The sequence below is a fragment of the Armigeres subalbatus genome, chromosome 2, assembly GCF_024139115.2.
Source record: "Armigeres subalbatus isolate Guangzhou_Male chromosome 2, GZ_Asu_2, whole genome shotgun sequence".
Taxonomy (NCBI): domain Eukaryota; kingdom Metazoa; phylum Arthropoda; class Insecta; order Diptera; family Culicidae; genus Armigeres; species Armigeres subalbatus.
Genome location: NC_085140.1, coordinates 79,354,387 through 79,380,059, shown reverse-complemented (window position 1 = coordinate 79,380,059; position 25,673 = coordinate 79,354,387). Strand labels below are relative to the sequence as shown.

At 41.0% G+C, this 25,673-nt stretch overlaps 2 protein-coding genes across 5 annotated transcripts in view; one reads left to right on the top strand and one right to left on the bottom strand.

Annotated features, from left to right (window-relative positions):
- The window catches only part of LOC134209409 (zwei Ig domain protein zig-8), a 969,833-nt gene that overhangs the window by 846,708 nt on the left and 97,452 nt on the right, over positions 1-25,673 (top strand). For all 4 annotated transcript variants that reach the window (XM_062685397.1, XM_062685395.1, XM_062685396.1 and 1 more), the window contains one exon: positions 19,988-20,201. In XM_062685397.1, the coding sequence (XP_062541381.1) occupies positions 19,988-20,201 (214 nt within the window). The remainder of the gene's footprint in view (positions 1-19,987; positions 20,202-25,673) is intronic.
- LOC134209410 (probable chitinase 10) lies at positions 4,319-5,628 on the bottom strand. Its single transcript, XM_062685399.1, has 2 exons — positions 5,523-5,628; positions 4,319-5,460 (listed from the first exon to the last, which is right to left on the bottom strand). The coding sequence occupies exons 1-2, from the start codon at positions 5,527-5,529 to the stop codon at positions 4,484-4,486; spliced, it is 984 nt and encodes a 327-aa protein (XP_062541383.1). The 5' UTR covers positions 5,530-5,628; the 3' UTR covers positions 4,319-4,483.

Sequence of the window (25,673 nt, the reverse complement as noted above, 5' to 3'; positions counted from 1 at the left end):
TAGAAGGAAGAAGAACAAAGGAAGAAAGAAGAAGGTAGAAGAAAGCAGGAAAAAAGGAAGAAGAAAGAAGGAAGAAAGAAGAAGGAAGAAAAAATAAGGAAGAAGGAAGGAAGAAGAAAGAAGAAAGAAGGAAGAAGAAAAAAGTAAGAACGAAAAAGGAAGATAGAAGAAAGAACAAGGAAAGAAGAAGAAGGAAGAAGGAGGAAGAAAGATGAAAGAAGGGAGAAGGAAGAAGGAACAAAGTAGAAGAAAGAAGGAAGAAGGGAGAAGGAAGAAGGAAAAAGGAAGAAGTAGAAGAAAGAAGAAATATGTAAGAAGGTAGAAGAAAGAAGGAAAATGGAAGTCGAAAGATGGTAGAAGGAGGAAGAAAGAAGGAAGAAGGAAGAAAGATGAAGAAAGAAGGAAGTAGGGAAAGGAAAGAAGAAAGAAGAAAGAAGGAAGATGAAAGATGTAAAAAGGAAGAAGGATGAAGGAAGAAGGAAGATGGCAGAAGGATGTAGGAAAAAGGAAGAAGGAAGAAAGAAGAAGTAAAAAGGATGAAGGAAGAAAAATGCAGGAAGAAAGAAAGAAGGAATGGTGAAGAAAGATAAAGGAAGAAAGAAGAAGGAAAGAAGAGGAAAAACAAAAGCAAAATTGAGATCAAAAAACGAAGGCAAAAAATTTAAAAAAATAAAAGATGGAAGAAGAAGAAAGAGTTAATAAGAAAGAAGGAATAAGGAAAAAAGGAGAAGAAAGAAGGAAGAAGAAAGAAAGGAAAAGGGAGAAAGGAAAAGGGAGAAAGGAAAAGGTAGAAGGAGGAAGGAAGAAAGAAGAAGGGAGAAAGGAGAAAGAAGGAAGATGTAAGAAGGTAGAAGGAGGAAAGAAGAAGAAAGAAGAAAGAAGAAAGAAGCATGAAGGAAGATGGAAGAAAGAAGTAGGAATAAAAAATAATGAAGGAGAAGGGAAGAAGAAGAAGAAGCAATAAGAATGGAGGAAGAAGGAATAAGGGAGGAGGCTAAAGGAACAAGCAAGAAAGAAGAAGGAACAAGGAAAAAAGAAGAAAGATGAAGGAAGAAGGAGCAAGGAAGAAAGAAAAAGGATGAAGGAAGAAGTTCTCTGTTCTCAGTTCACAATTTCTATTACACTTATCATTATCTTTTCTATTTCCACTTATCGCAAAAGGCATGTTGCATATTTGAACCAGGTCAATAGATATCTGGTTACGCGTGTAGATATGAATAAGGCCTGCCTTAAAAGATTTCTTGGATGATCATGTCCATATGTCATGAACTAATTTTTTTCTGTGTATCAAAAAGGGCATGTTCCATATTAGAAACATGTCAATAGATTTCTGGTGACGCGTGTAGACCTCAAGGCCTGACTTCAGGGAATACTTGAATGACCATATCCAAATGTCATGAACGCAATTGACCTTTCCCGTCAAAAAATATTATTCGCTCAATCGATTCTTTGGCTTATTTCAGGTCAGTAAAAGTATTTTCAAAATTTAAAACAAAAATCAAAAAAATGTTACACTAAATTAATGATTTCGTGTGTGTTACTTCTACGTGAAGTTAAACGATTTACAATGATATGGAAATGCTAATATCATTTTCCAAACTTGGACGTACATGTTCATGATAGAATTAGAGGCGAAAGTATAGAATTGATAGTTCCGTTAGGATACGGCAGGCATGAAGAATGTTTTTATAGAAGTCGATTTGAAAGCGAGCGGAGGGCAATATTTGTGATGGCACATATCACACGACCTTCCTTCTGCCAAGCTCCCGTATGAAGGAGGAGGGAAGAATATCAGTGTGGAAGCTGATATATCTCCACTGGCAAAAGGAAGGTGGTTTGACTTGCTCATATGCCATCGCGTGCGGAAGGATTTTTCTATCGACGAGTACTGTCTCCAAATTTCTAATATGACATCAGCCGAATCGAATAGTCGAATAGGATTTTTATTGCACAGTTCTGTTTTCTCATTGCGTCAATTCTATACTTTCGCCTCTAATTCTATCATGAACATGTACGTCCAAGGTTGGAAGATGATATTAGCATTTCCATATAAAAAAAATGTTGTTTTTTTAAATTGACCCAATTTTGAACGAACGTCAGGTGAATTTTTCAGGGCGGTTCACACGTGCAGAACTTTTTCGGTTTTTGTTTTCGATTTTAAAAATAATTAGAGGCTTCAGACAATATAGGTAGGTTCTTTGGAAAAGTTGACCTTAAATAAGCCAAAGAATCGACTGAGACAAAAAAAAATGAAAGAAAAAAATTAAATCGTTTAAGGACATTTTAAATTATTTTTTTATGCCTCGCCATGTTTCCGTATGTCAACGGTTGCTACTTATTTTCTTAGTAACAGCACAGATGAATGGAGCGCCAAATTTAGTTCTTAACGGAAACTCGAACTCGGAAATTCGAAAAAAGTTGGAGTTTGATCCTTTAACCAAACTCAAGCTAGCCATAAAAACGATTGATGCAGATATTTTATGCAGCTTTATCTGAAGCAAATCATTTAATTAATAGTTATCCATTGTTTTACCAAGCAATTTAGTTGTCTAGTTGTTTTTCTTGTGTTCATTGACTTCCATTATAGAAGACCAGAAGACTACCTACACCATCGTCGGCGGTATTTTTGCTATTTCCGTCACATCCCAAATAAAAAAAATCGCTCACATTCTTTCTAAATTTTCAAAAGGATCTTCCTGTACATGTTTGAATCTGTGTGTTCCCAGTTAAAACTAATCGGTACTGCTGAACGAGGGCCACCACATTCAGGTTGCAACAATTATCCATCTTCGAGCTATTCCAAGGCTTGGTTACCTGGCGGAACAGCAAAAACTGTTTATTCTTGTGACCAACCGCCATAAGAATATAAAAATGGAATTCAAGGACTCTTCTATTTCCAGAAAAAAAGGTGGAAACGAGTTACATTGCATTCTGCCTACCTACTTCTAACGAAATTTTACCAAAAAAAAATCTTCCACTAGCGGTCTGCCCAACAACATCGCTTTCCATGCCGCTTGGAATGTGTTTTTATGGGCGCAATACATGTGTTGCCGCCACAGCAAGTAGCATTGTGGGTGGTAGATGCAGTTTGCTTCTTCTCGCAGGGACTGGCAATTTCAAAAGTAACGGAAATAATTGCTTTTTGCACATCACTGCTTTCATCCAGGCGGCAGTTCTGCGCTGGTCATCCCCCGGAAGAACGGCGAAAGAAAATTGCACCGGCATCCCGTTTATGGGTTTGCTGCGGCTTTTCTCGAAATTCTTCCTGATCGGTCGTTAAATTTGAAAAAATAAAAAGGGGAATTCTCTCTATGTCGTAAAACGGTTGGAATGACATTGAAATTCTTAGGAAGTTGGTCTTGGTTTTTAATTTTAGAGCTGAGAAGGAGAATGATTATGACTCACATGTTTACAGCTTTTATTAAGATCGAAGTGTGCCGTGCGCGACGGACGGACGTCAAAAATTTTCAGGGTGCGTTTTTTCCGTTTCGGCTGCCGATAACTCACAGAAGATAAATTGCAGAATAAATTGTGTCGCAGAGTTGTTACAGAGTTGAGTTGAAGATTGTAGGGAGCACCGCAAACGATTGTTAAAAAAAGTTCACGTGACAAAGTTCCGCGTTTGCAAATCATTGGTGAAATAATATAATTCCATCGGTTGTGATGTGGTTAGTGTGAAGATTTTGTGATTTTGGAGATAGTGGCGTAGCGATCGGACACAAATGAAATTTAAAACATACCTTAAACGATGTGGTGTTCAACGAAGTGGCTTATTCGCAGACCCAAATTGAAAAATGAAAATAATAGGTGTAAAAAGTGGATGTGTCGGATGATCCTGGTGTTTTCTATTCACGAGTGGAGCCCCTTCGATAGTGGATAAACTACATTGGTGAGCACGTTCCAGCTCTATTCCTTTACTTCTTTTATTGCTTCATCTTTTTAAAAATAAAAATTAACATTAAATACGTGCAGGGCATCGTTTGCTGCTATTGCCGTAGATATAGTGGGAGTCCCAGGTATCCGGTTCACGCTTTGGTTAGCAACGATGAATCTTCTCGACCTTCCACTCCCTGAGTAGTTAGTACGAATAAGGGCGTCCTTGTGAAGTTTTGCTGTACCTGTTATGAACATCTAGTACATCCCATTCCCAACACTTACTGAAGAAACCTTTCTTTCTGCAGAAGTGAATCCTTTTTGTAGTACTAGTCTTCGTAACAAAAAGGGCACCATTACGGAGCATGAGATCTGATCAAATTATTCGTAGTACTACTTGATCAACACCCCCAGTTGGGTGAGGGATAGAGGATGACGCACACACACACACATGTTTACAGCTTTTATTAACATTTGTATTAGGACTGATATCAGCTTCGAAATGTACAATTTCATTGCGCAGTTGACTCATCAAACAAATTATAAACCTTTGGCGAACAGCACATCTCAAGTGCGGAAACCGGCAGGGCACTTCAATTAAATAGCTTATCTACAAAAGTGGGATTGGAATCAGTCGTTGATTTCTGAATAGCGGATCTCTATTACGTTGCACACATCCTGCTTGCGCAGGCCAATCGCACTGATCGCTGTCCCGATTCCAATGCAGTCCAGCTGGACAGTTGAGCGACACTGCTAATCCTCCCCATGTGCAAATATAGTATTTGGAGCAGTCCGACGTATGTGGCAGGAAAACTTCATTGCTAGGATCGTACTGCTCTGGACATTGACCCACTTCGTCACGGCTGGAAGTTTCCTCAGTAGTTGTTGGCTGAGCGCTTGATGAAGAGGGATTGCATCCAGCAGCTCCCGGCCAATCGCAAATGTCCTTCTGTTGATTCCAATGTAGTCCAGATGGGCAGTCCGCTTCGATGGGGCCGAGCAGGGTGCAGACGTAGTACTTTGAGCAATCAGCATGGGGCAGAAATACTACGTGGTTTGAGTCGTATTCTTCGGGACACTGCCCATGTGGCCCACCTGTGGAAGCTGGAGTTGTGGCTGTTGCTGGTGGATTAGTAGTGCTCACAGCTTGTGGTGTGCTCGACGGTTCCGTCGAAGCAGAGGCTGTAGTTGTAGGAGCTTCCGTCGTTGGGCCATTAGTTGTTACCTGTGGAGCTGTAACAGTAGCAGCTGCAGTCGTAGAAGGAGTGAATACAGGAGCAGGACTGGTTTCTGGCACCACAGTTGTACTAACTACAGAAGCCGATGTAGTTGTAGCAGCCGCAGGATCACAGCCTGCCAGTGCTGGCCAATCACACACAGCTGCATTCGGGTTCCAGTGCAGACCTGACGGACAGTTCTTTTCGGCAGGGCCACTCTGACTGCAGATGTAAAACTTTGAACAATCCGTATGGGGCAGAAAGCTGAGTTGATCGGGATCGAAGTAGTCGGGACATTCTCCCACGGGCGTGGAAGAGACCACAGCAAGGCAAATGGTCACAGCCAACAGTAACATTGAACACAGATTCACTGAAAAATAGTTCAGTAAGTTAGAGGCTTACGAAAGTGATTCGTTTAAAAAACATACAAACCTTTCATGTTGTTCTTGGTGTGGCTCTGGTCAACTGATTTTATGGCTGATGGCTGAAGAACTGTGAAGATTATCAGGCGTCGTAACTATCTTTTATACGAGTTTACGGTCACTACTTGAATGACTTTAGATAAGGCAAACTAATCAGTTATCGCGGAAGCCTTAAGAGTCATCGATATAGCTCAACGGTAAGCGCTGGGGTCTCCAGAAAGCCATGCGATCAATGGTGTAAGAGTGCCCATCCGGAGATGGCGAGTTCGATTCTTGACCCACTCTAGGATGTTTTCAGGTGGGAAACATTCTCGACTCCCTGGGCATAGTGTATCCATTGTACTTGCCACACAAGATACATGCATACTCATGCATTGAAAAGGAATTGCTAATAGAAGTTTTTAAAGCAGACCATGTTCCAGTTTGAATGTAGAGCCATGGAAGAAGAAGAAGAAGAAGAAGAAGAAGAAGAAGAAGAAGAAGAAGGAGAATATGCAATGACATCACGTCAGGTCTTTATCTATCGTTTAATTATCTAAATTATCAAGTATCTTCTATTCCGATAATTTTTTTATAATATTTTATTCGATTGGATGAGCAAGCAAACTTTCTCCCTTAATTCTTGTTGAATCTCATGGACAAAAATAGCTGAAAATATTCAAATGAGGCTTCAAAGCTCCGTTATTCGATATTGAGTAAGTGAAAGTGAGATAATGTTAATGCAATTTCTAATTCACTGAGACAATTTCATGGCGTACAGTCTGTGATGGATTCTTGGTTGGTGGGTGTATGAAAAGAGCTGCGGTTGTCAACGATAATCTATGTCAGCGGTTCTCAACCTGGGGTACATGTACCCCTGGGGGTACCTTCATTGGCCCCAGGGGGTACCTCGGACAGAAATGTGTAATGGCGGATGTATTACAATTCAAATATAAACTTATTGATAAAGATTTGATAGTTGTAGTTTTTTTTATTTTGAAACTTTGTATTTTACATAATATGCATGGCGATGAGTATATCAAAGCCTATTAAACACTGGCCACAACAACCAGCACAGTGTATGAGCGTATGAGACATAAGATCAAAAATACAAAACGTAGGGAGACTAAAATCTAGAATCTAAAGGTTAGGAAGGTTCCACTTTAGAAGCACGAAGACTTTTTCTAAAAATCTCAGTAGTTTCGTTGCAAGAGGCTTGAGCCGCCCTATAAGCGCCTTGACAGCCTACTTCCAACCAGCTTGTAAGCTTTATTTCGAGAGTTTCCAGAGCCTCCTTTCAAGAGGCTCGGAAGCATTCTTTCAACAGGCTGCCCGGGCAAACCTTGAGATCAAATCGATAACATGTTTTGATGTTGAGGAATCGCTGATTTGGATTACTCAGTTTGGTATCATTTTGTTCTTTTTTACGGTTAAAATAACAAAATTTCAAGCAGAAAAATCTTATTGTGACATCAAATTGTAAACTATTGCTGCTGTCGATGAGATCAAATTGAAAAATGATTTTGAGGTTGGTTCTTGATAATGAAATAAGTAATCAGTTTATGTCAGTTTATATAATTGAGAAATCAACAGCAAACTGAAATCAAGATAAGTAATCAATCATAGAGACTAACATTTTAAAACAAATGAAGGGCTGTCCACATACCTCGTGGACAGTTTAGGGGGGGTGGGGGTATGAAAATTTATATGATCAGTTCTCCACGCTGGGGGAGGGGGTTATCTAAAACTGACCAAAACTTGTCCACGTAGTATAAGGACAGCACCACCTACAAACAATTAATGCTGAACAAGCTAATTTTTAACCTGTAAAAAGCTATTTTTAGATGAATAAGCACTCTATCAGCTTCCAATGTTTGAAGGGTTGATACCAAGATATCTTTTCTATTTGCCCTCATTACGATGTCAAACTTTGCTCGGGTTAAAAAGCACCTTTCAAAAGGCTCGGAAGCCTCTTTTCAAGAGGCTCGGAAGCCTCCTTTCAAGAGGCTCGGAAGCCTCCTTTCAAGAGGCTCGGAAGCCTCCTTTCAAGAGGCTCGGAAGCCTCCTTTCAAGAGGCTTAGAAGCCTCCTTTCAAGAGGCTTAGAAGCCTCCTTTCAAGAGGCTCGGAAGCCTCCTTTCAAGAGGCTCGGAAGCCTCCTTTCAAGAGGCTCGGAAGCCTCCTTTCAAGAGGCTCCGAAGCCTCCTTTCAAGAGGCTCGGAAGCCTCCTTTCAAGAGACTCGGAAGCCTCCTTTCAAGAGGCTCGGAAGCCTCCTTTCAAGAGACTCGGAAGCCTCCTTTCAAGAGGCTCGGAAGCCTCGTTTCAACAGACTCGGAAGCCTTCTTTCAATAGGAAGCCTCCGTTTTTCATATATCTCATGAGCTTTGCTTATTTTCATTCACAGCGAAAAAAAATTGGGGGTACCTCAATGAATGTAAAAGTTCGAAAGGGTACCCCATAAGAAAAAGGTTGAAAACCGCTGATCTATGTTATTCGATTTGAATCAATTATTCGGAGTGGAAAATCAAGCCTTGTTTTCTATAAGAACTGTATTTTGATATTTCCTAATCCAGGAATCGATCTCAGCCATGGTATTTCTAAGTTCGCTCAATAACCGAGAGGGGAATTTGCTGACAGACAAGACTATGGTGGCAGCTAGGTGGAAGGAGCACATCGTAGATTTGTTGAACGGTAGAAACGGAGGGGTATTAAGGATCCAGCAGGATGGACATAGTCGGCGACGCTGGATGAGGTAAAGAAGGCTCTAATTGAACTTGAAAAATCAATGAAGCTACTGGGAAGGACGAGATGCCGGTCGAACTTTTCAAACTCGGAAGGAAGCAGCCAAACTGATTGGACCGATACGTGCAACGCTTGATGGCTCGAAATCAAATATTCAGATTGCAGACGAAGTGTCAACCTCGTTTGTGACCTTAGGTGTGTCGAAGCGGGGTGAACACACACTAGCGATTGGAAACTCGGTTCGTGGAACTGCAAATCTCTCAACTTCATCGGGAGCACACGCATACTCGCCGATGTGCTCAGGGACCGTGGATTCGGCATCGTAGCGCTGCAGGAGGTTTGTTGAATCATACCATCTACCAGAGCTGCTGCAACACATACGAGCTTGGAACAACTTTCAAAGTGATGGGTAATATGCAAAGGCGCGTGATCAGGTGGTGGCCGATCAATGAAAGAATGTGCAGGTTGAGAATCAAGAACCGGTTCTTCAACTTCAGCATAATCAACGTCCATAGCTCACACTCCGGAAGCACTAATGATGATAAGGACGCATTCTACGCGCAGCTGGAACGTGAGTACGACAGCTGCCCAAGCCACGACGTCAAAATCATCATAGGAGATTTGAACGCTCAGGTTGGCCAAGAGGAGGAGTTTAGACCGACTATTGGGAAGTTCGGCGCACACCGGCTGACGAACGTAAACGGCCTACGACTAATTGATGTCGCTGTCTCCAAGAATATGGCCATTCGGAGCACCTACTTCTAACACAGCCTTCCGTATCGGTACACCTGGAGATCACCACTGCAGACAGAATCACAAATCGACCACGTTCTGATTCATGGACGGCACTTCTCCTACATTATCGACGTCAGGACATATCGTGGCGCTAACATCGACTCTGACCACTATCTGGTGATGGTTAACTGCGCCCAAAACTATCCGTCATCAACAATGTTCGTTCAACAACCTGATGTCGCCACTGCATACGCGCAGTATCTCGAGGCAGCGTTGCCGGAGGAGGGTGAGCTCGATGGGGCCCCTCTTGAGGACTGCAGAAATACAGTCAATGCAGCCATTAACGACACAGCGGAAAACAACGTCGGGTATATGGGACGAAGTCGACGGAACGATTGGTTCGACGAAGAATGCAGACAGATTCTGGAGGAGAAGGACGCAGCGCGGGCGGTCGCGCTGCAGCAAGGTACCCGGCAGAACGTGGAACGTTATAGACGGAAGCGGAGACAGCAGACCCGCCTTTTTCAGGAGAAAAAACGCCGCCTGGAAGAAGCGTAGTGGAGGAGATGGAACAGCTGTGCCGTTCTCAAGAAACACGCAAGTTCTACCAGAAGCTCAACGCATCCCGCAAAGGCTTCATGTCGCGAGCCGAAATGTGCCGGGATAAGGATGGGAGCATCTTGACGGACGAACGTGTGGTGATCGAAAGGTGGAAGCAGCACTACGAAGAACATTTGATTGGCGCTGAGAGTACAGGCAGTGAAAGTCGAGGCAGCGGAGGAGATGACTACGTCAGTTCAGCGGACGATGGAAGCCAACCAGCCCCCACCTTGAAGGAAGTTAATGATACCATCCAACAGCTAAAGACCAATAAAGCAGCTAGTAAGGATGGTATCGGAGCTGAGCTCATCAAGATGGGCCCGGAAAAGCTAGCCACTTGCCTGCACAAATTGATAGTCAGAATCTGGGAAACTGAACAGCTACCGGAGGAGTGGAAGGAAGGGGTTATATGCCCCATCTACAAGAAAGGCGACAAGCTGGAGTGTGAGAACTTTCGAGCGATCAACATCCTTAATGCCGCCTACAAAATGATATCCCAGATTATCTTCCGTCGTCTGTGACCATTAGTGAATGAGTTCGTGGGAAGTTATCAAGCTGGCTTCGTTGACGGCCGCTCGACAACGGACCAGATCTTTACTGCACGGCAAATCCTTCAAAAATGCCGTGAATACCAGGTCCCAACGCATCATCTGTTCGTTGATTTCAAGGCGGCATACGACAGTATAGACCGCGTAGAGCTATGGAAAATTATGGACGAGAACAGCTTCCCTGGGAAGCTTACCAGACTGATCAAAGCAATGGTGGATGGTGTGCAAAACTGTGTGAAGATTTCGGGTGAACACTCCAGTTCGTTCGAATCGCGCCGGGGACTAAGACAAGGTGATGGACTTTCGTGCCTGTTGCTCAACATTGCGCTCAAAGGTGTCATGCGGAGAGCCGGGTGCAACAGCCGGGATACGATTTTCAACAGTTCCAGTCAATTTATTTGTTTCGCGGATGACATGGACATTGTCGGCCGAACATTTGCAAAGGTGGCAGAACTGTACACCCACCTGAAACGTGAAGCAACAAAAGTTGGACTGGTGGTGAATACGTCAAAGACAAAGTACATGCTTGTGGGCGGAACCGAGCGCGACAGGGCCCGCCTGGGAAGCAGTGTTACGATAGACGGGGATACCTTCGAGGTGGTCGAGGAATTCGTCTACCTCGGATTCTTTGCTAACGGCTGATAACAATGTTATTCGTGAAATACGAAGGCGCATCATCTGTGGAAGTCGGGCCTACTACGGGCTCCAGAAGAAACTGTGGTCAAAAAAGATTCGCCACCGCACCAAATGTGTCATGTACAAGACGCTGATAAGACCGGTTGTCCTCTACGGACATGAAACATGGACAATGCTCGAGGAGGACTTGCAAGCACTCGGAGTATTCGAGAGACGGGTGCTTAGGACCATCTTTGGCGGTGTGCAAGAAGACGGTGTGTGGCGGCGAAGAATGAACCATGAGCTCGCCCAACTCTACGGCGAACCCAGTATCCAGAAGGTAGCTAAAGCCGGAAGGGTACGATGGGCAGGACATGTTGCAAGAATGCCGGACAGCAACCCTGCAAAGATGGTGTTCGCTTCCGATCCGGCAGGTACGAGACGGCGTGGAGCGCAGCGAGCGAGATGGGCAGACCAGGTGCAAAACGACTTGGCGAGAGTGGGGCGTATCCGAGGATGGACAGATGCGGCCTTGAACCGTGTATTGCGGCGTCAAATTGTTGATTCAGTGTTATCTGTTTAGATGTAGACTAAATAAATGAAAAATAAATGAGAAAATCGTAACGTGTACATGGAACACTGAGAGGAAATTTACGGGTTTCAAGCAAAATATCTTGAAAATCAGAATCGGTCGAGTCCGCAGCTCCCAGTATGACACTACCCATAATTCCATTACTCATAATGCCATTACCCCGAATGAGTCACCACCCCGAATGCCATCACCCCGCATGGGACACTACCCCGAATCAGTCTTCATTTCAAGTTTATAGTTTTTTGTTGTTTTTTGTTCATCAGTTTATTTATAATTCATGTGATTTTTTTTGTCTTTATTTGAGAGGTTTTCAGCCTCAGATTTACACTTGTTTTAGACTTATTGAATAACAGGGCGAATAAATTACACAATTTTTCTGATATTTTTTTATTTTTCGAGCCGATAGCCCTTTACAAAGTTCACCGTGTTGGACTCGCGATTCCTTTCCTCAAACTAGAGCTGTTTGAAAACAATATAGAATGAATAGTTCTCGTTCCAAAAAATTCCGTTGAGCTGAGGTGAGAATTTTGCAGCACGTTCTCATGCTCACTGCAGGGAACTGGAGGAAATTTCAGCCCTCGTCGACCGGGCTTGAGACGGCTCGCGAACAGGTATTCAATAAAATAAAGGCGTGGAAAAGTTGCTACTAAATTTTGCGGAAACCCGGCGACAAGACTCTAGAATGAGAGAATCTCTTCTGTTCGTTCAAAAATGCTTGTTCCTCCCGTTCCCGTAGCAAGAAACAAGCATAGTTTCGTTATACCTTACAAATGCGATCATTTAAAAGATGTGTTATCTTTTCTGTTCGCCTTATACCAGGAAAACGCGTTTATCAAAAGCAGGCATTTTCGTTTCTGTTCACTTTAAACCGGGCGAACATGTGCATAAAAAAAGTATCATCTCCTATCAGTGGCGTAGCCACGGAGGTGGTTTTGGACATAAAACAAAGACAATATTTTTGGAAGAAATTTTTTTTTCGAAAAAAAAAAATGTTCTGAACCCCCCCCCCCCCCCCCCCAGGCAAATTTTCTGGCTACGCCACTGTCTCCTATTTTTGTCTTAAATCATGTTAATGCGTTCATTAAAAGAAGGCGTTACCTACTATGTTTGCCTTATATCGGGCTAATGCGTCCAACTAAAGAAAACATTATTTGTAACTGTCAGTGACGTCCGCCGTCTATGCAGTGGACCTCAACACGTCCCAAACTAGCTCACCGTTGGGGTTCTCAGGCTTACATCTACCTGCTCAAGGGATACATGAAGGAATAGCGAAGAGAAGTGGACAATAAAAACAAAAATTCGATGCAATTGCATGCACATAGGGATAGCGTTTGAAAAACCAAAGATTTAAAGATACATTTTTAATTATATTTTATTTTTCATTTTATATTCCAGGAAGGAAGGGTTGCGGCCTTACAAAGTTGGTTGACAATGTCCTGCTCAGGTGTTTTGGCATACCTGGGTACTCAACGGTACCTGCAACGGGGTTTGAAGGAGCTTCTCCTCGGCTCCGCGAGTGGATTGCTGGCCGGGCTGACAGTGGTTGGTAGTTAAAGGCGACTATGCTTCTCCAGGTCCTCTGGACAGGTTGCCGACGAGGCCGTAGTCTTGGACACGTGGGAGGGGAGGGCTCGATGACTCGTTGTGTCGTCTTTCCGGCTCCACGAGGTAGGCAGCGTAGCGTTGGACACGTCGTGGGCGGAAGCTTGAGCGTTAGTTCGAGATTTTTTCCCAGTTTACTTGGGGAACGCAGCCAGCGATCTGCAGAGTTGAACGCATAAGCGATTTGCGAAGCTTTTCTCGGCTTCACGGGAATGCCACCAGTGATCTGCAGCGTTGGACACGTAGACGGGGGGAGTCTGAAATTCTCTTTGATACACTTTCACGGCCTCAAGGGGCAGGCAGCCGACGAGGCTGAAATGTTGTACATGTGGGCGGTTTGTCGAAGCTCTCTTGGCTCCACGGGGATTCCGCCAGTGATCTGGAGCGTTGGACACGTAGACGGTAGCTTGAGATTCTTTTTTGTAATCTGTTTTGTAATCTTTTTTTAATGTACTTTCACGGCATCAGGGGGCCGGCAGCCGACAAGGCTGAAATGTTGGACACGTGGGCGGTTTGTCGAAGCTCTGTCTCGGTCCCGCGGGATGAACCGCGACGTTGAACACTGCGACGATTGGGGATTCTTCGAGGTTTGTTCCCAGCTCGGATAGACAGCCGGCGAGACGGTAGCGTTTAGCACGTGGATGCAGCTTGAGAAATAGTCGAGGTTTTTTCGGCTCCGCGGGACTCACGACGTACTACGGACTTTTCTATCGGAAATAATACTCCCGACGAGTAGAAGCCGTTCACGGCGCACACTCTTCAATATTCGAGACGTTCTAGGCCCCCTTTACCAGCACATTCAGTCCTCGCCAAACCAACGCTTCACAAGGATCTTCTTTTACAGCTTTTCTCCGGTCAATCGAGAGGTCTGTACCAGTGTTGGTAAAATCACTCATAAATCTCAATCAAAGAGCCCTCCCGTGTGAACGAAATCGTCTGCGATTTTAAAGGAATGCATCACTCTTGAATGTTTCATGCTAAAACGCATCATTTCACTCATTTGCCAAAAAATCATTTTTGTATAAAAACGCATTTGAAATCAATTTGGGGCAATTTATTGGAAGAGTGTCTAATATTTTATGCGACAAACGTCAAATCACTGTTTTTAACGAAGGAGAACAAAAGAAAACCAACGATGATTCAAATGGACGATTCAACTCATCCATGAGTTTTTAGGTGCTGAGTTGGGTGCGTTTCAACTCACGCTTGATTTGAATCGTCCATGAGCTTTGAGATTTTGGGTTTTTACCAACACTGGTCTGCACCCGAATACGACTTCACGACTAGTTCACGATATTTTTCTCGGCTCCCTCGATTTTCTCTTTCTCTGCACCCCTCCTTCGACGTTCGGCTTCGGTATAGCGGAAATGGTGTTGCCGTCTTTCTTTCAATTTTGCTCCGAGGGCCGAAATAGAGAGAGGGGATAGGACAGTGGGTACACTTTAACTATGAAATAGGTGAAACGCCTCGATATTGTTTCCTATGTATATACATGTTATGCAAGTATGCCGATGGTTCGTCCATTGTTACTATATTCGGTAACACATTATCAACTCTGTTCGCCTTAAACCGGGCAAATGCATTCATTTAAAGAAGGCTCCATCTCCTATGTTTGCCTTATGCCGGGCAAATGCGTTCATTTAAAGAATGCATCATTTCCACTGTACACCTTATGTCAATTGAAAGAAGGCATTACCTCCTCACTTACTCTATTGTCTATTTCTTAGGATAGCACTTCTCCAGGTAATAATGGTGTAGAATGATCGCATAAGTTAATTACGAAAATTAAAAAATGTTAGTAAAACAGAAGCTTTGTTGCGTTTCTCTAAGTAACTCTAAACAGTATATACTTTTATTCTAGATAAATTATTTTCAAAGATTATCATTTTACGATTGATCGGAATCTGTGAGTATTGGAACAAATGTTGGAAAACTACAGAGTCGAAATGTATTTGGGGTAATGGCCTTCCGGATAATGAATTTCCCATTCAAGGTAATGCCTTTGGGGGTACTGTTCCATTCGGGGTAGTGACCTTCGAGGTAATGGAATTCGGGGTACTGGCATTCGGAGTACAGGGGTGGAGCCGATGAGAGAAGTTAGAAGTGGGAAATCGGTTCTTCCTTTTTCAATCTTCTTTTTTTCTTCGACCTTCTTCCTCCTTCCTTCTTCTTCTATCTTTCTTTTTCTTTATGTTTTCTTTCTTCATCCTTCTTTATTCCTGCTTCTTCTTTCTTCCCTTTATATTATTCCTTCTTCCGACTTTATTCTTCCTTCTCCGTTCTCTCTACTTTCCTCTTCTTTCCTTTCTTCTTTTTTCTACCTTCTTCCTTCCTCTTTTTTTCTTTCTCTTCCTTTCTTTCTTCTTTTTTCTTCCTTCTTCCTTTCTCTTTTTTTCTTTCTCTTACTTCCTTCTCACTTCATACTTTCTACATCTCACTTCTCACTTCTTACTTTCTACATCTAACATATCACTTCTCACTTTTCACTTTCCATTTCTCACTTCTCATTTCCCATTTCTCGGTACTCACTACTCATGTGGACACCAGTAAAGATATAGCAGATTAAATACTGATACCCTTCCCCTTCTCTTCATACAGAAGCTTGGCAGAAGGGAGATCGTGCGATTTATGTCGTCACAAAAATAACCCTCTGCAGTTCATTTCTAAATAAAATTCCTAATGTCTGCCGTTCCTAACGAAACTTTTTTGTTCTGTACTCTAGCTGCTAATGATCAAAATATACAAAATGTACTATATGACAGCATTTCCATATCATTATTGAATGTTAGTTGTACTCTACATGATATTTGATAGACCATCCGTTGATGCTTTTGACAGCAGTTCCCTTAAATGTTGCTTCGAATATAGGATTTTGGGAAACAACACTTGGCCAATTTGGCATGGCTCTATGTTACCGTCCGAATCAAATGCATTGAAGTTCGCACCTGTTTCTTCCCGACCTTCTGTTGCATCCAGTCAGCTTCTTATTGAATCACACTACTCTGCCCATGATCGCAGATATGTAGCATATACATTTTTGTTGATTTTGTAAATCGTCTCCGCAAATTCAATACCAGTACCAACGCACCAGAGAGGTAAGATAGTACATAATGCCTATTTGACTATCCTGGAGACAATTTCATCGACTTTTTGGACAAAACTTTGCGGCCTCCCAGCTTCTCGGATTTGAACCCTCTTAACTTTCTTGTTTGGTCCTTTATTAAGTCAAAGTTAGACGAATACAAGGCTAGAAATTTGGACCAGTTTAAGACGGTAATTCTCAAAATCTGGAATGTAAGCCAATGTTATAAACGTTCCTTATAAACAATAATTTCAATAAAATGGAACCGAGAAAAGAATTAATTTCAGAGGTGAGCCAGCCTTGGGCTGCAAGCCTCCTTAATAAAGAAATAAAAAAAATTAAAAAAAACAATTAATTTAATCTCATTTTTCAAACTTTTTTCGAAAGTGTATTCAAACTTATTGAAAACCATGTCCATATTTTTTGGTTCTAAGCATTTTTTTTTATTTCACGGTCCGAAATTTCTCGTTTCTTCGTTTGCTCACGTCTACAAAGTCATTACAGAATTTGAGACTCCATGGTCAATTACGGTTGGTGACACATCCGACTATTCTTGTCTAGATGAGTGTTCAATAGCAGATGTAATACCTTCGACTAAGTACTTGTTCGTTCATAGGAGGCAGAATCTCGCAACTTCTGCATACACCTCTGCTCCTATGTGAACTGCACAGTGATGATTACATCACTTTTCACATCATCTAGAGAAAAATTTGCTCTATAATCCGCAGACATTGCTGTTTGTCTGTTTGTCCCTGCATCCTTTTATAAGAAATTCAATATATTAAAACCTTTTCTTTTCTGCTGGCGATTGATCGATTTACCTTAATTGTGGTGCACCCTAAATGTTGAAAAGAAAAACGAGTTCCAAATTTCAAAAACATGTATTTTTATCTATTTTTAAATGGAATAAATACCTGTGTAGTTCGGACTTTCATGGTTTAGGGGAACTGTCATCGAAAGAACTGATCCCCAACACGTTTAGCCTAGAACTGAGAACTTTATTGAATTTTACTTACAGAGTTTGAATGTTTGAATTTTATTTGCTGGTGCCGTGTGCACCGTTTCTGCCCAGTCCTTCTTGATGCCTGGTGCACCAGAATCGCTGGCTAGGCAGGTGTCGGGTGACATCGCTAAATGTCTCGGCTGCTAAGCGGTGCTTTGGTTTAGGCGGACTCGCCTCGTTGTGTCCTCCAGCTCCTGGATTCGTCTCGCGTTCCGCCGCCATCTCCAGATTATGATGACGATGATGATCGCCAGCAACAACAGGCCGTCTATGGTGTAGCCTGCTGCCTCGTGAGTGGAGATTTCGTTCTCCACGGTGATATCGGAGCTCGCCTCAAATGGCCACATTGTAGTTGGTTGCCGTTGCTGTGAGAATGGTACTGCATTGTTGCGGCATACGGTCGAAGTAAATTCTGGATCGAGTTTAAATTGTTGAGTGCGCATTTCCTGCTAACAATGCGCTCGACTTGTTGCTGGGTGGTGCCCCCCCGCTGACAATTCTCGGAGGGCACATTTTCTGCTGCGTTAGGGACTTCTTAGCAGGAATTCTGTCGCCATATGCATCTATGTTGTTTTCCTCGATCGACAGTGCAACAAAGTTGCAATCGACCGCGCTTTCCTGGGGTAGCCATCATTTTGACTTATAGGGCAGCTACCCATTCTGACTTTGAGTACCTCCAACCCGGTTTAAAAAAAAATGGAAATTATATTTTTTTTCTTTCAATATTTTTATGTGATACAATAACCCAGTCTCACTAAATGAATTGTTCTTCTTGACATTATATCTTCCACTGGGACATTGCCGCCTACCAGCTTAGTGTTTGTTCAGCACTTCCACAGTTATTAACCGCGAGGGTTCTAAGCAAAGGTACCATATTTGCATTCGTTTATCATGAGGCTATCACAATTATGCTTTTACCGGCATCGGGAATCGAATCCAGCCACCCTCAGAATGGTCTTGTTTTGTAACCGCGCATCTTACCGCTAGGCTAAGGAGGACCCCATTGACCCTAAGGAGGGAGTTGTTAAGATATTTTCTTTAAAATCCAAAAGTTCAGATTCATAAATAAAGGTTAAACATTCGATGCTTAGATGTGCTGATGTGCTTAGACAAACTGTTTCCTACATGTTAGGAAAATTATTTTAAGCTTTTTAGTGGAATGTCTTCACTTGTTATAAGACGAGTGTTTTCGTACTTGACTCGACTCACGACGGCCTTACTTTGAGGTCGAAATACGTATCTGTCAAGATACAATTAAGTGGTGGAATTCAATGGGATTGTACAAACTCGTCTTATGACAAGTGTTTCCTACATATTGAATCTTGAATCCAGAAGAAAGTTTAAAATCAGAGACAACCTATTCTATGCGGCAAAATAGACTTTCAGAATTTCTATGAGAAAAAAAGCTTATTCTGTTACTCATCATTCCATGATATTTTATATAACGGAAAACACCATAAAATTTAATAAAAATACCCGACAAAGAAAGTTTTTCACTGACAAGTTTAAATGTTTGATATAATATCGGACCATAAATCTTCATCACTTATTATTACCAATAAGCTTTCTGAAACGTAATTGCTCCAAAGCAAAGGGGGATTTTTCCAAGACATGTACTTCTTGGAATTGTCCATTCCACAATTTACATCATTCGCGTAAATTCAATGAGAAAGTACTTCAAGTAGGTAGGCTATCAGCTGCCACGCTTTCCTTCCAGCCGCTTCATGACCTCCTTTCTATCCACCACACCGAACTAATTAAATGAAGTCTCTTGTTTTTTTCTCGTGGTACTAAAAGAGTGGACGATACAAAATGTTCGCACTTTGATCTATCCGAGTTCCAAGCAAGCAAACATCTAGAAGAAATTGAGCACCACAGCGGGAAATAAATCGGTGGAACAAAAAATCTTTCATGGGAACTATTCATTCCGTATCTATTATTCGCCTTCAAGAATGCTTGAATAAATCAAGAAACGTGTTGATTGAAGCGAAAGTAGGGTGCATCTGCGCGATTCTTGCGAGCTCAGTTCAGTGGCAGTTTGCATAGTGGGAGAGACTGTTGGAACAGAGAAAATTAAAAGTGTAGTCACTGTCGCGGACTGGACTGTTTACGCAGATACTAGGCTGGTTAAATTTTTTGTTAAATGTTTGGATTTCTTACTTCATTGATTCATAATTACGAATTCTTATGTACGTTTTTTATGTTTTTCAACACCTTCTTTATGTAAAGGAACCATCATTTTGCCAAACCGCCATATATTATTGATAAGCAGTAGCCCTTAAAATTCGTTTTAAAACACAGTTTTTGCTATATAAATTACCTTCTGATAGCTAAAACATTTTTGCTTGAAACTTTCATTGACGTTTTTATTTTCCATGAGCTATTCCATGAGTTACGCTGCATTTATTTTTTATGTCGTTTGTTTCCAGTTTTGGTGTTACAAAAATTGCCACCAGTCTAAAAGACACCGAACCAGAATCGAGGATGGTAAGAGATGATGACGAGCAATTTAGCAAACACAATGATAACTTTTTTTCCGCTAGAGCTGCCCTTTCTCAGCATATTTGTAAAAGTAAATTAAGCTGCTGGTGCTTCGCAGATTGTTGGTGTTGAGTTGTCTTTCGCATCGACTCAATTAACTGTCAAGCACATTAAATCAGCTAATTTTGATGTGCTCCATCGCACTAGTTTTTTTTTTTCAATTTGATTTAATCATCCAGCAAGAGTTACATACATTTTTCGCATCAGCATCAATCTTCGAACGGGGCACTTTTTCCTTCTATTGAAGTATTCCCGAAAATCATTAATAAAATTGAAAACTTTGTTCGCCGTGACGGGAAATGGCTTGCATTATTGTCTGCTCACAGTTGACTGTAGACTGTTTCTACGCCGTTTGCTTTCCCCTTCAGAATCCACCAAATTGATTTCACTACCGCGTTCAACTATCTAACACAGCTACCTCCCTCTCTCCCTCGCAGAGTCCACAGCCGCCCCAGTACGTGTACTGGCAGCGGAACGATCGGATGATCAACTACGACGATTCCCGGCGGGACATCTCGATCGAAACGGTGCCCGGCCCGAGGACGCAGAGCCGGCTCATCATCCGGGAGCCGCAGATCAACGATTCCGGCAACTACACCTGCTCGGCGAGCAACACCGAGCCGGCCAGTATATACGTGTTCGTGTCGAAAGGTAAGTTCCCATTTGAAATAGTGATATTTAATATATGCCGCATTGGAGACAAAAGCATTGAAACCGAAAGGAACAGGATTTTGAATACAAATCAATTGCATATGTAATGGCGTTACCGACTGGATTTACTTCATATATTCAAATTTTGGCTTTCTCAGTCTTGATTTGCTTGATTTGCGAAAAAAAATCCACGTGTCTTGGAGGGACTCAAACCCTCATCCTCCTACTTCCTAGATAGATGTGGCGGCTTTTGTCATAACTTTGGGAGGCGGTGGTGCAGTTTTCGGCGTCACGCCGAAAGCCATTTTAACGGGCGGCGGTGACGGCGGCGTGGCGATTTTTTATTACCATTGTTTATTTTTTAGACAAATGCATTAACAGGAAAATCATTTCTATTTCGCCGGAAAAATATAATGAGCTTTCTCAGGAAATTCTTCTAAATTTCCAAGGGAAATTGTTCCAAATTTAAACGAAAAATTATTTAGAGCTTCCTCAGGCAATTCTTCGGAATAAACAAGATGTTCTTCAGAATTTCCGCATAAAATTCTTAGTAATATCCGCGGACAACTCTTACCCCAAGTAGCACACGCAACATCTTGCTAAAAGCACCTTGTTCCTATTCAGTTTCATTAAAGGCATTGGAAAAACATCAAAACGCGAAAAAGTTGCATCAAGATGTCAAAAACGTTCGAATTGTGATCAATGTTTCATTAAAATTGCAATGCAGTACGTGTTTGACATTTGGAAACAAACAAACAAAGAAAACTGTACTTCATGTTGCAAACACAAAATCATTAAGTTGCATTTTGTTTACCATGTAACTTCAATGCGTCTTTCAAAATTTTATTGTTTGTTTAAATTAAGTTGCAGATAAGTTGAATGTGTCTTCATGTTTAATTTAGCATCGTTCAACGTTTTGACAACTTACATTTTTTCATGTAATGGTGCAATCAAGTAACAGAAAACCCGAGTACAAAACTTCATAATCGTATGGTTTTTATGATGAGTCAACATACAGTCCCTTCGAAGTGTTGAATGGTGCTGTGGTAGAGTGAAGGACTATCAATCACAAGATCCTTAAATCGAATCCAGTATCATATTTTTATTTTATTTTTTTTCCGCTGTAGTTTTTTGCAACAATATTGGAATTTTACTGCAATCGTAGGATGTTTCCCTAGGCTCCACCTCTTGCGCTTTTTAGATTGAAAAAGAGTTATATTTGATGGCACATATGCAAAGATTGTTTCTTTCCGAATAGTTGCAACACAGTGAAATGTTCACTAGTGAAACAATTTGTGCTGCTTGGGACATGTTTTCACGGAAAACTCTCTGAAACTTCCATATGAAATTCTTCGGAATGTCTGAGAAAGATTCTACGGAAATTTCATAAGAAATACTCGGAGTTTTCGCGAGGAATTGTTCAGAATGTGGAAGAAATTCTTTGGATTTCAACGAGAAGTTGTTCAGAATTTCGAGGAAAATTTTCGACTGTTCCACAGGAAATTCTTTGGATTTCTCATAGGTTTTTTTTTTCAATTTTCAAGGGAAATTTTTAGGAATTACGGGAAATTATTTGTTTTGTCCATTAAAATATTTTCGGAAATTCCACGGGAAATTGTTCAAAAAGAGGAATTATCATATGGTCGAAAGTCATTTGGCAAATTGAACGTTAGGCCGAAATGGGTAATAGTTCGGTTTGACCAAAAATATCATTTGGTCAAAGGGACATACACGGCCGAAAAAGCAGTTTTCCTTAACAGGTCGTTTGGTCGAATTAAAGGAATTGATAAAAAAAAACCAAATTTATCCACCGGTGGTGATGATGCCTTTCTCGATTCAATATGTTGAATTCGAATTAATGTTGTAAATGCAGTGCTTATTACCTACATTTCGGCGGTAAAAAGATTTGGTGCAATTCTAGTACGTTGCTTAAAAATACTTACCGTGGGTTGCGCCACGGCTAAATGATTAATGATTCAATGTGCATTTGTGTTTTTGTTGATTAAAAAATAAAAATATAATCGAAAATGCTTGATTTATTAAAAAAAAACAAAAACAATAGTGTCCAACTAGGAAATTTGCTCCGTCGACCAGTTGCACTCGAATTTGTCAAGCCCTTCTATATGAAACGCGTTTAACAAAAAAAAATATTTATGGGCTACACACATACACACTTTTGGAGTGAAATTATAGCCTTCTGGTACAACTTTGTTGTACGAGAAAGGCAAAAATATAGAAGTAAAAAAACAAAGGAGATTGCTTTTATCATTATATTTGTTAATTTTCATCACTCAATTATTGCCGATTTCACCAATTTGAAGAGTTATGTGTAGATTGTGGTTTGCCCGCTTCTTTTTCTCACACCCACTCTCATTTCGGGTTGATCGATTTTTGTTACTGAAATTTACCCAATTATAACCCATTACTCGTTAGTCACATGTAAGCGTGTACACTAAACAGATTCCCGCCATGATTTGACGTCTATTTGTTTTCAGATTGAGCACTCACACACAAATATTATACACGGAAAATCAAACTTTTTTGAGTGTATTGAGTGTGAGAAAAAGATGACTGTGAGAAAAAAAATCTCGCAAAACTCTTATGAAGTGCAAAAAGCGCAATAGCTTCAATTTTTTTTATTATCGACAAGTGCATGAAAAATAAAGTTACGCAGCTGCCGGCGAGAGCTTTATCCGACGAATTACACAGTTTCAGTTTCATTCATGATGCGGATACACAATTTTCATGCTGTGGTTGGAGCCAAGATTTTTTTTATGTACAGGTTATCCGACTTCGTCAGTAGATGGGAATAACCAGCGCGGGGGAAACATACATTTTCAGTGCAAAACGTAAACAAACGAGCATAAATTCCATACAAAAATCCAAGATGGCTGAGTTAGGGATATTGACAAGTCGGATAACCTGTACCTAAAAAAATCTTGGTTGGAGCTTGTATATATGTATTGCTGTCTCCCACCTGAATTAAAGAAAAGGCTTTGTATTCATTGTTTTCAAATTATAGTTGCTCATCCCTTTTCTTTACTTGCAAAAAGTAGAAGCTTCCGCCACCTTCATTTAGCGAAAAGTTAAATTATTAACCCTTAAAGGCGCAAGGCGATTTTTTTAGAAATCGCCGGAAATATTTTTACGGTAAATAACCATTGAAATTATTAACATTAAACGTATTTTCGGTTTGTTGTTTTAAAACAACATTGCGCATTTAAGGGTTAAATGTAGCTTACCGAACAGTCCGCTTACCGAACAGTTTTTATTCTTATGTTTTATACTGTAACTTACTTGTTATGATGGAATATCGGCTCATGACCAGTTGTTCATTTCGGCCAAATACAGTCATACCTCCATGAGTCAATATTGAAGGTCCCGTCGACTCATGGAAAAATTGAGATGTGAAATAGAAAATCATTGGGAAACTGTTTGAAGTGACAATCACAGTAACCCAGAAAATATTGTTTTAACATTGCAAAGTTTGCTTCCATAAGTCGATACTGTGTCATAGAGCATCGCCTCATGGAGGTTTGACTGTAACATTTTTGGCCTGATGAGTTTCGGTCTAAGTTTCGGTCACATGGCTCTTCCCGTTGTTTTACTTAGTCATTTGGCCGAATTCAAGTGTCATTTAGCCGAATTCCATTCCTTAATGTTATTTGGGTGAAAGCGACATACGGCCAATGCAATTGCCAAATGAGTCATATGGCCAAAAAAAAAACAACACGAAAATCCTCGGTAGAGTTTCCGGAAAATTGATACGATTTTTTTTATTATCGTTAGAAATGCTTCGCAATTTACTCGAAAAATTTCCGGGAATGTGCACTTAAATTCTCCAGAATTTGTTCGGAGAATTCTTCCAAATTTATGCAATATTTTTTTTCGAGGTTTCAACGGGAATATTTTTAGAATACCGAAAAAAAATCTGTGAATGTCAGTGGAAAATTCTTTGGCTTAACTTTTACGAAAGAGTAAGCTGCGATTGTTTTCTTCAAGTTGAGTCAAGTACGTGGCACTGAAGACGGCTTCACAGTTGACTGCGAAATACGTATCTTCAAAGATAACAAAACGGAATTAAATGGAGAGCACTAAACTCGTCTTAGACGGTAGAATATATTCCACTAAAAAGAGTTCAAAATATTTTTTCTGAAGTTTTTGGAATTTCAACGGGAAGTGAAGTTTTGAAGGAATTACATTCACGAAAAATTCTTCGAATTTTCAACTGGATGTTTTAAAGATATCAATCGGGAAATTCGACGAACTTCTGCAAATTTGAATCGGCGTGGAAAACCATTGAATAGTGTTGGGGAGTGCTTAGTTCCTCCACTATTTGGATAATTTACCCTAGTAAAACAGCACTTGCAGTTTACTACATTAAAAAACCCAGATTAATCCACCTAGCGGTGATGGTGCCTTTCTCGACCTTCGTAAAATGTGTGTGCTTGAAAATAAATGAGCTAGTAGCTAGGAGTAAAAAAGACAAATTTCTTTGTCCGTTCTATGAAAATCAGATTATTTATGGGAAAGATATTGTAGATCCAGTTGAAAACCGAAAATCATATTTTGTCCCATTCCCGGATGTCGCAACTGCATCGCGAGTGGTGCCCGACTATGGCACAGGTGCGCACTACTCGCAATGCAGTTGCAACATCCGGAAATGCGAGAAAATGCGAGAAAATGCGATTGTCGCGAGACATCGGTTAGGTTTTCAGCTTGATCTACAATATGCTAATAAGAATTTCGACATTTTTGTTTCCTTTTGCAATCTTTTTGACGTACATACCCCTGTTTTATTTTACCCAGTCATATATTTCAAGGATATCACTTTTGGATGTTTGTTGAACTGAAGCTCCGACTACACAAAAAGAAAACGAAAATGTCATTCCCATCAAGCGAGCGGAGGACAATATTTGTTATGATATAAATCTCATGAACGTCTTTCTGCCAAACTCCCGTATGAAGAGGGAGAGAAGTGTATCAGTGTGGAAGCATCCGATAGTTCGTTTTCGGAAAGAAATTATAGCCTTTCGGTACAACTTTGTTGCACAAGAAAGGCAAAAAGTATTTTGGCCATAATTTCTAAGGTAATAGTCCAATCTGGCCAACTTTCAATAGAAAATAATAGAACAGGATTCCGCGTCTAATGCAATTTGTTGTGAGTAAATCGGTTGAGGGTAAGTCCATTAAAAGTCAGCTAGACTTTTTTACTCGCTTTTTTATAACACATAGTATATTTTGGCCATAATTTCTGTGCCCATGGTCCGATCTTCCAAATTTTCAATAGAAAACAATACGACAGGATTCCGCGTCGAATGAAACTTGTTGGAATTAAATCGGTTGAGGATAAGTTCCAAAAAAGTGAGCTAAACTTTTCGCACTTTTGGAGCGCGCACACATTTACAGAGACATCATCTCAGTTCGTCGAGCTGAGTCGATTGGTATATAACACTATGGGTCTCCAGGCCT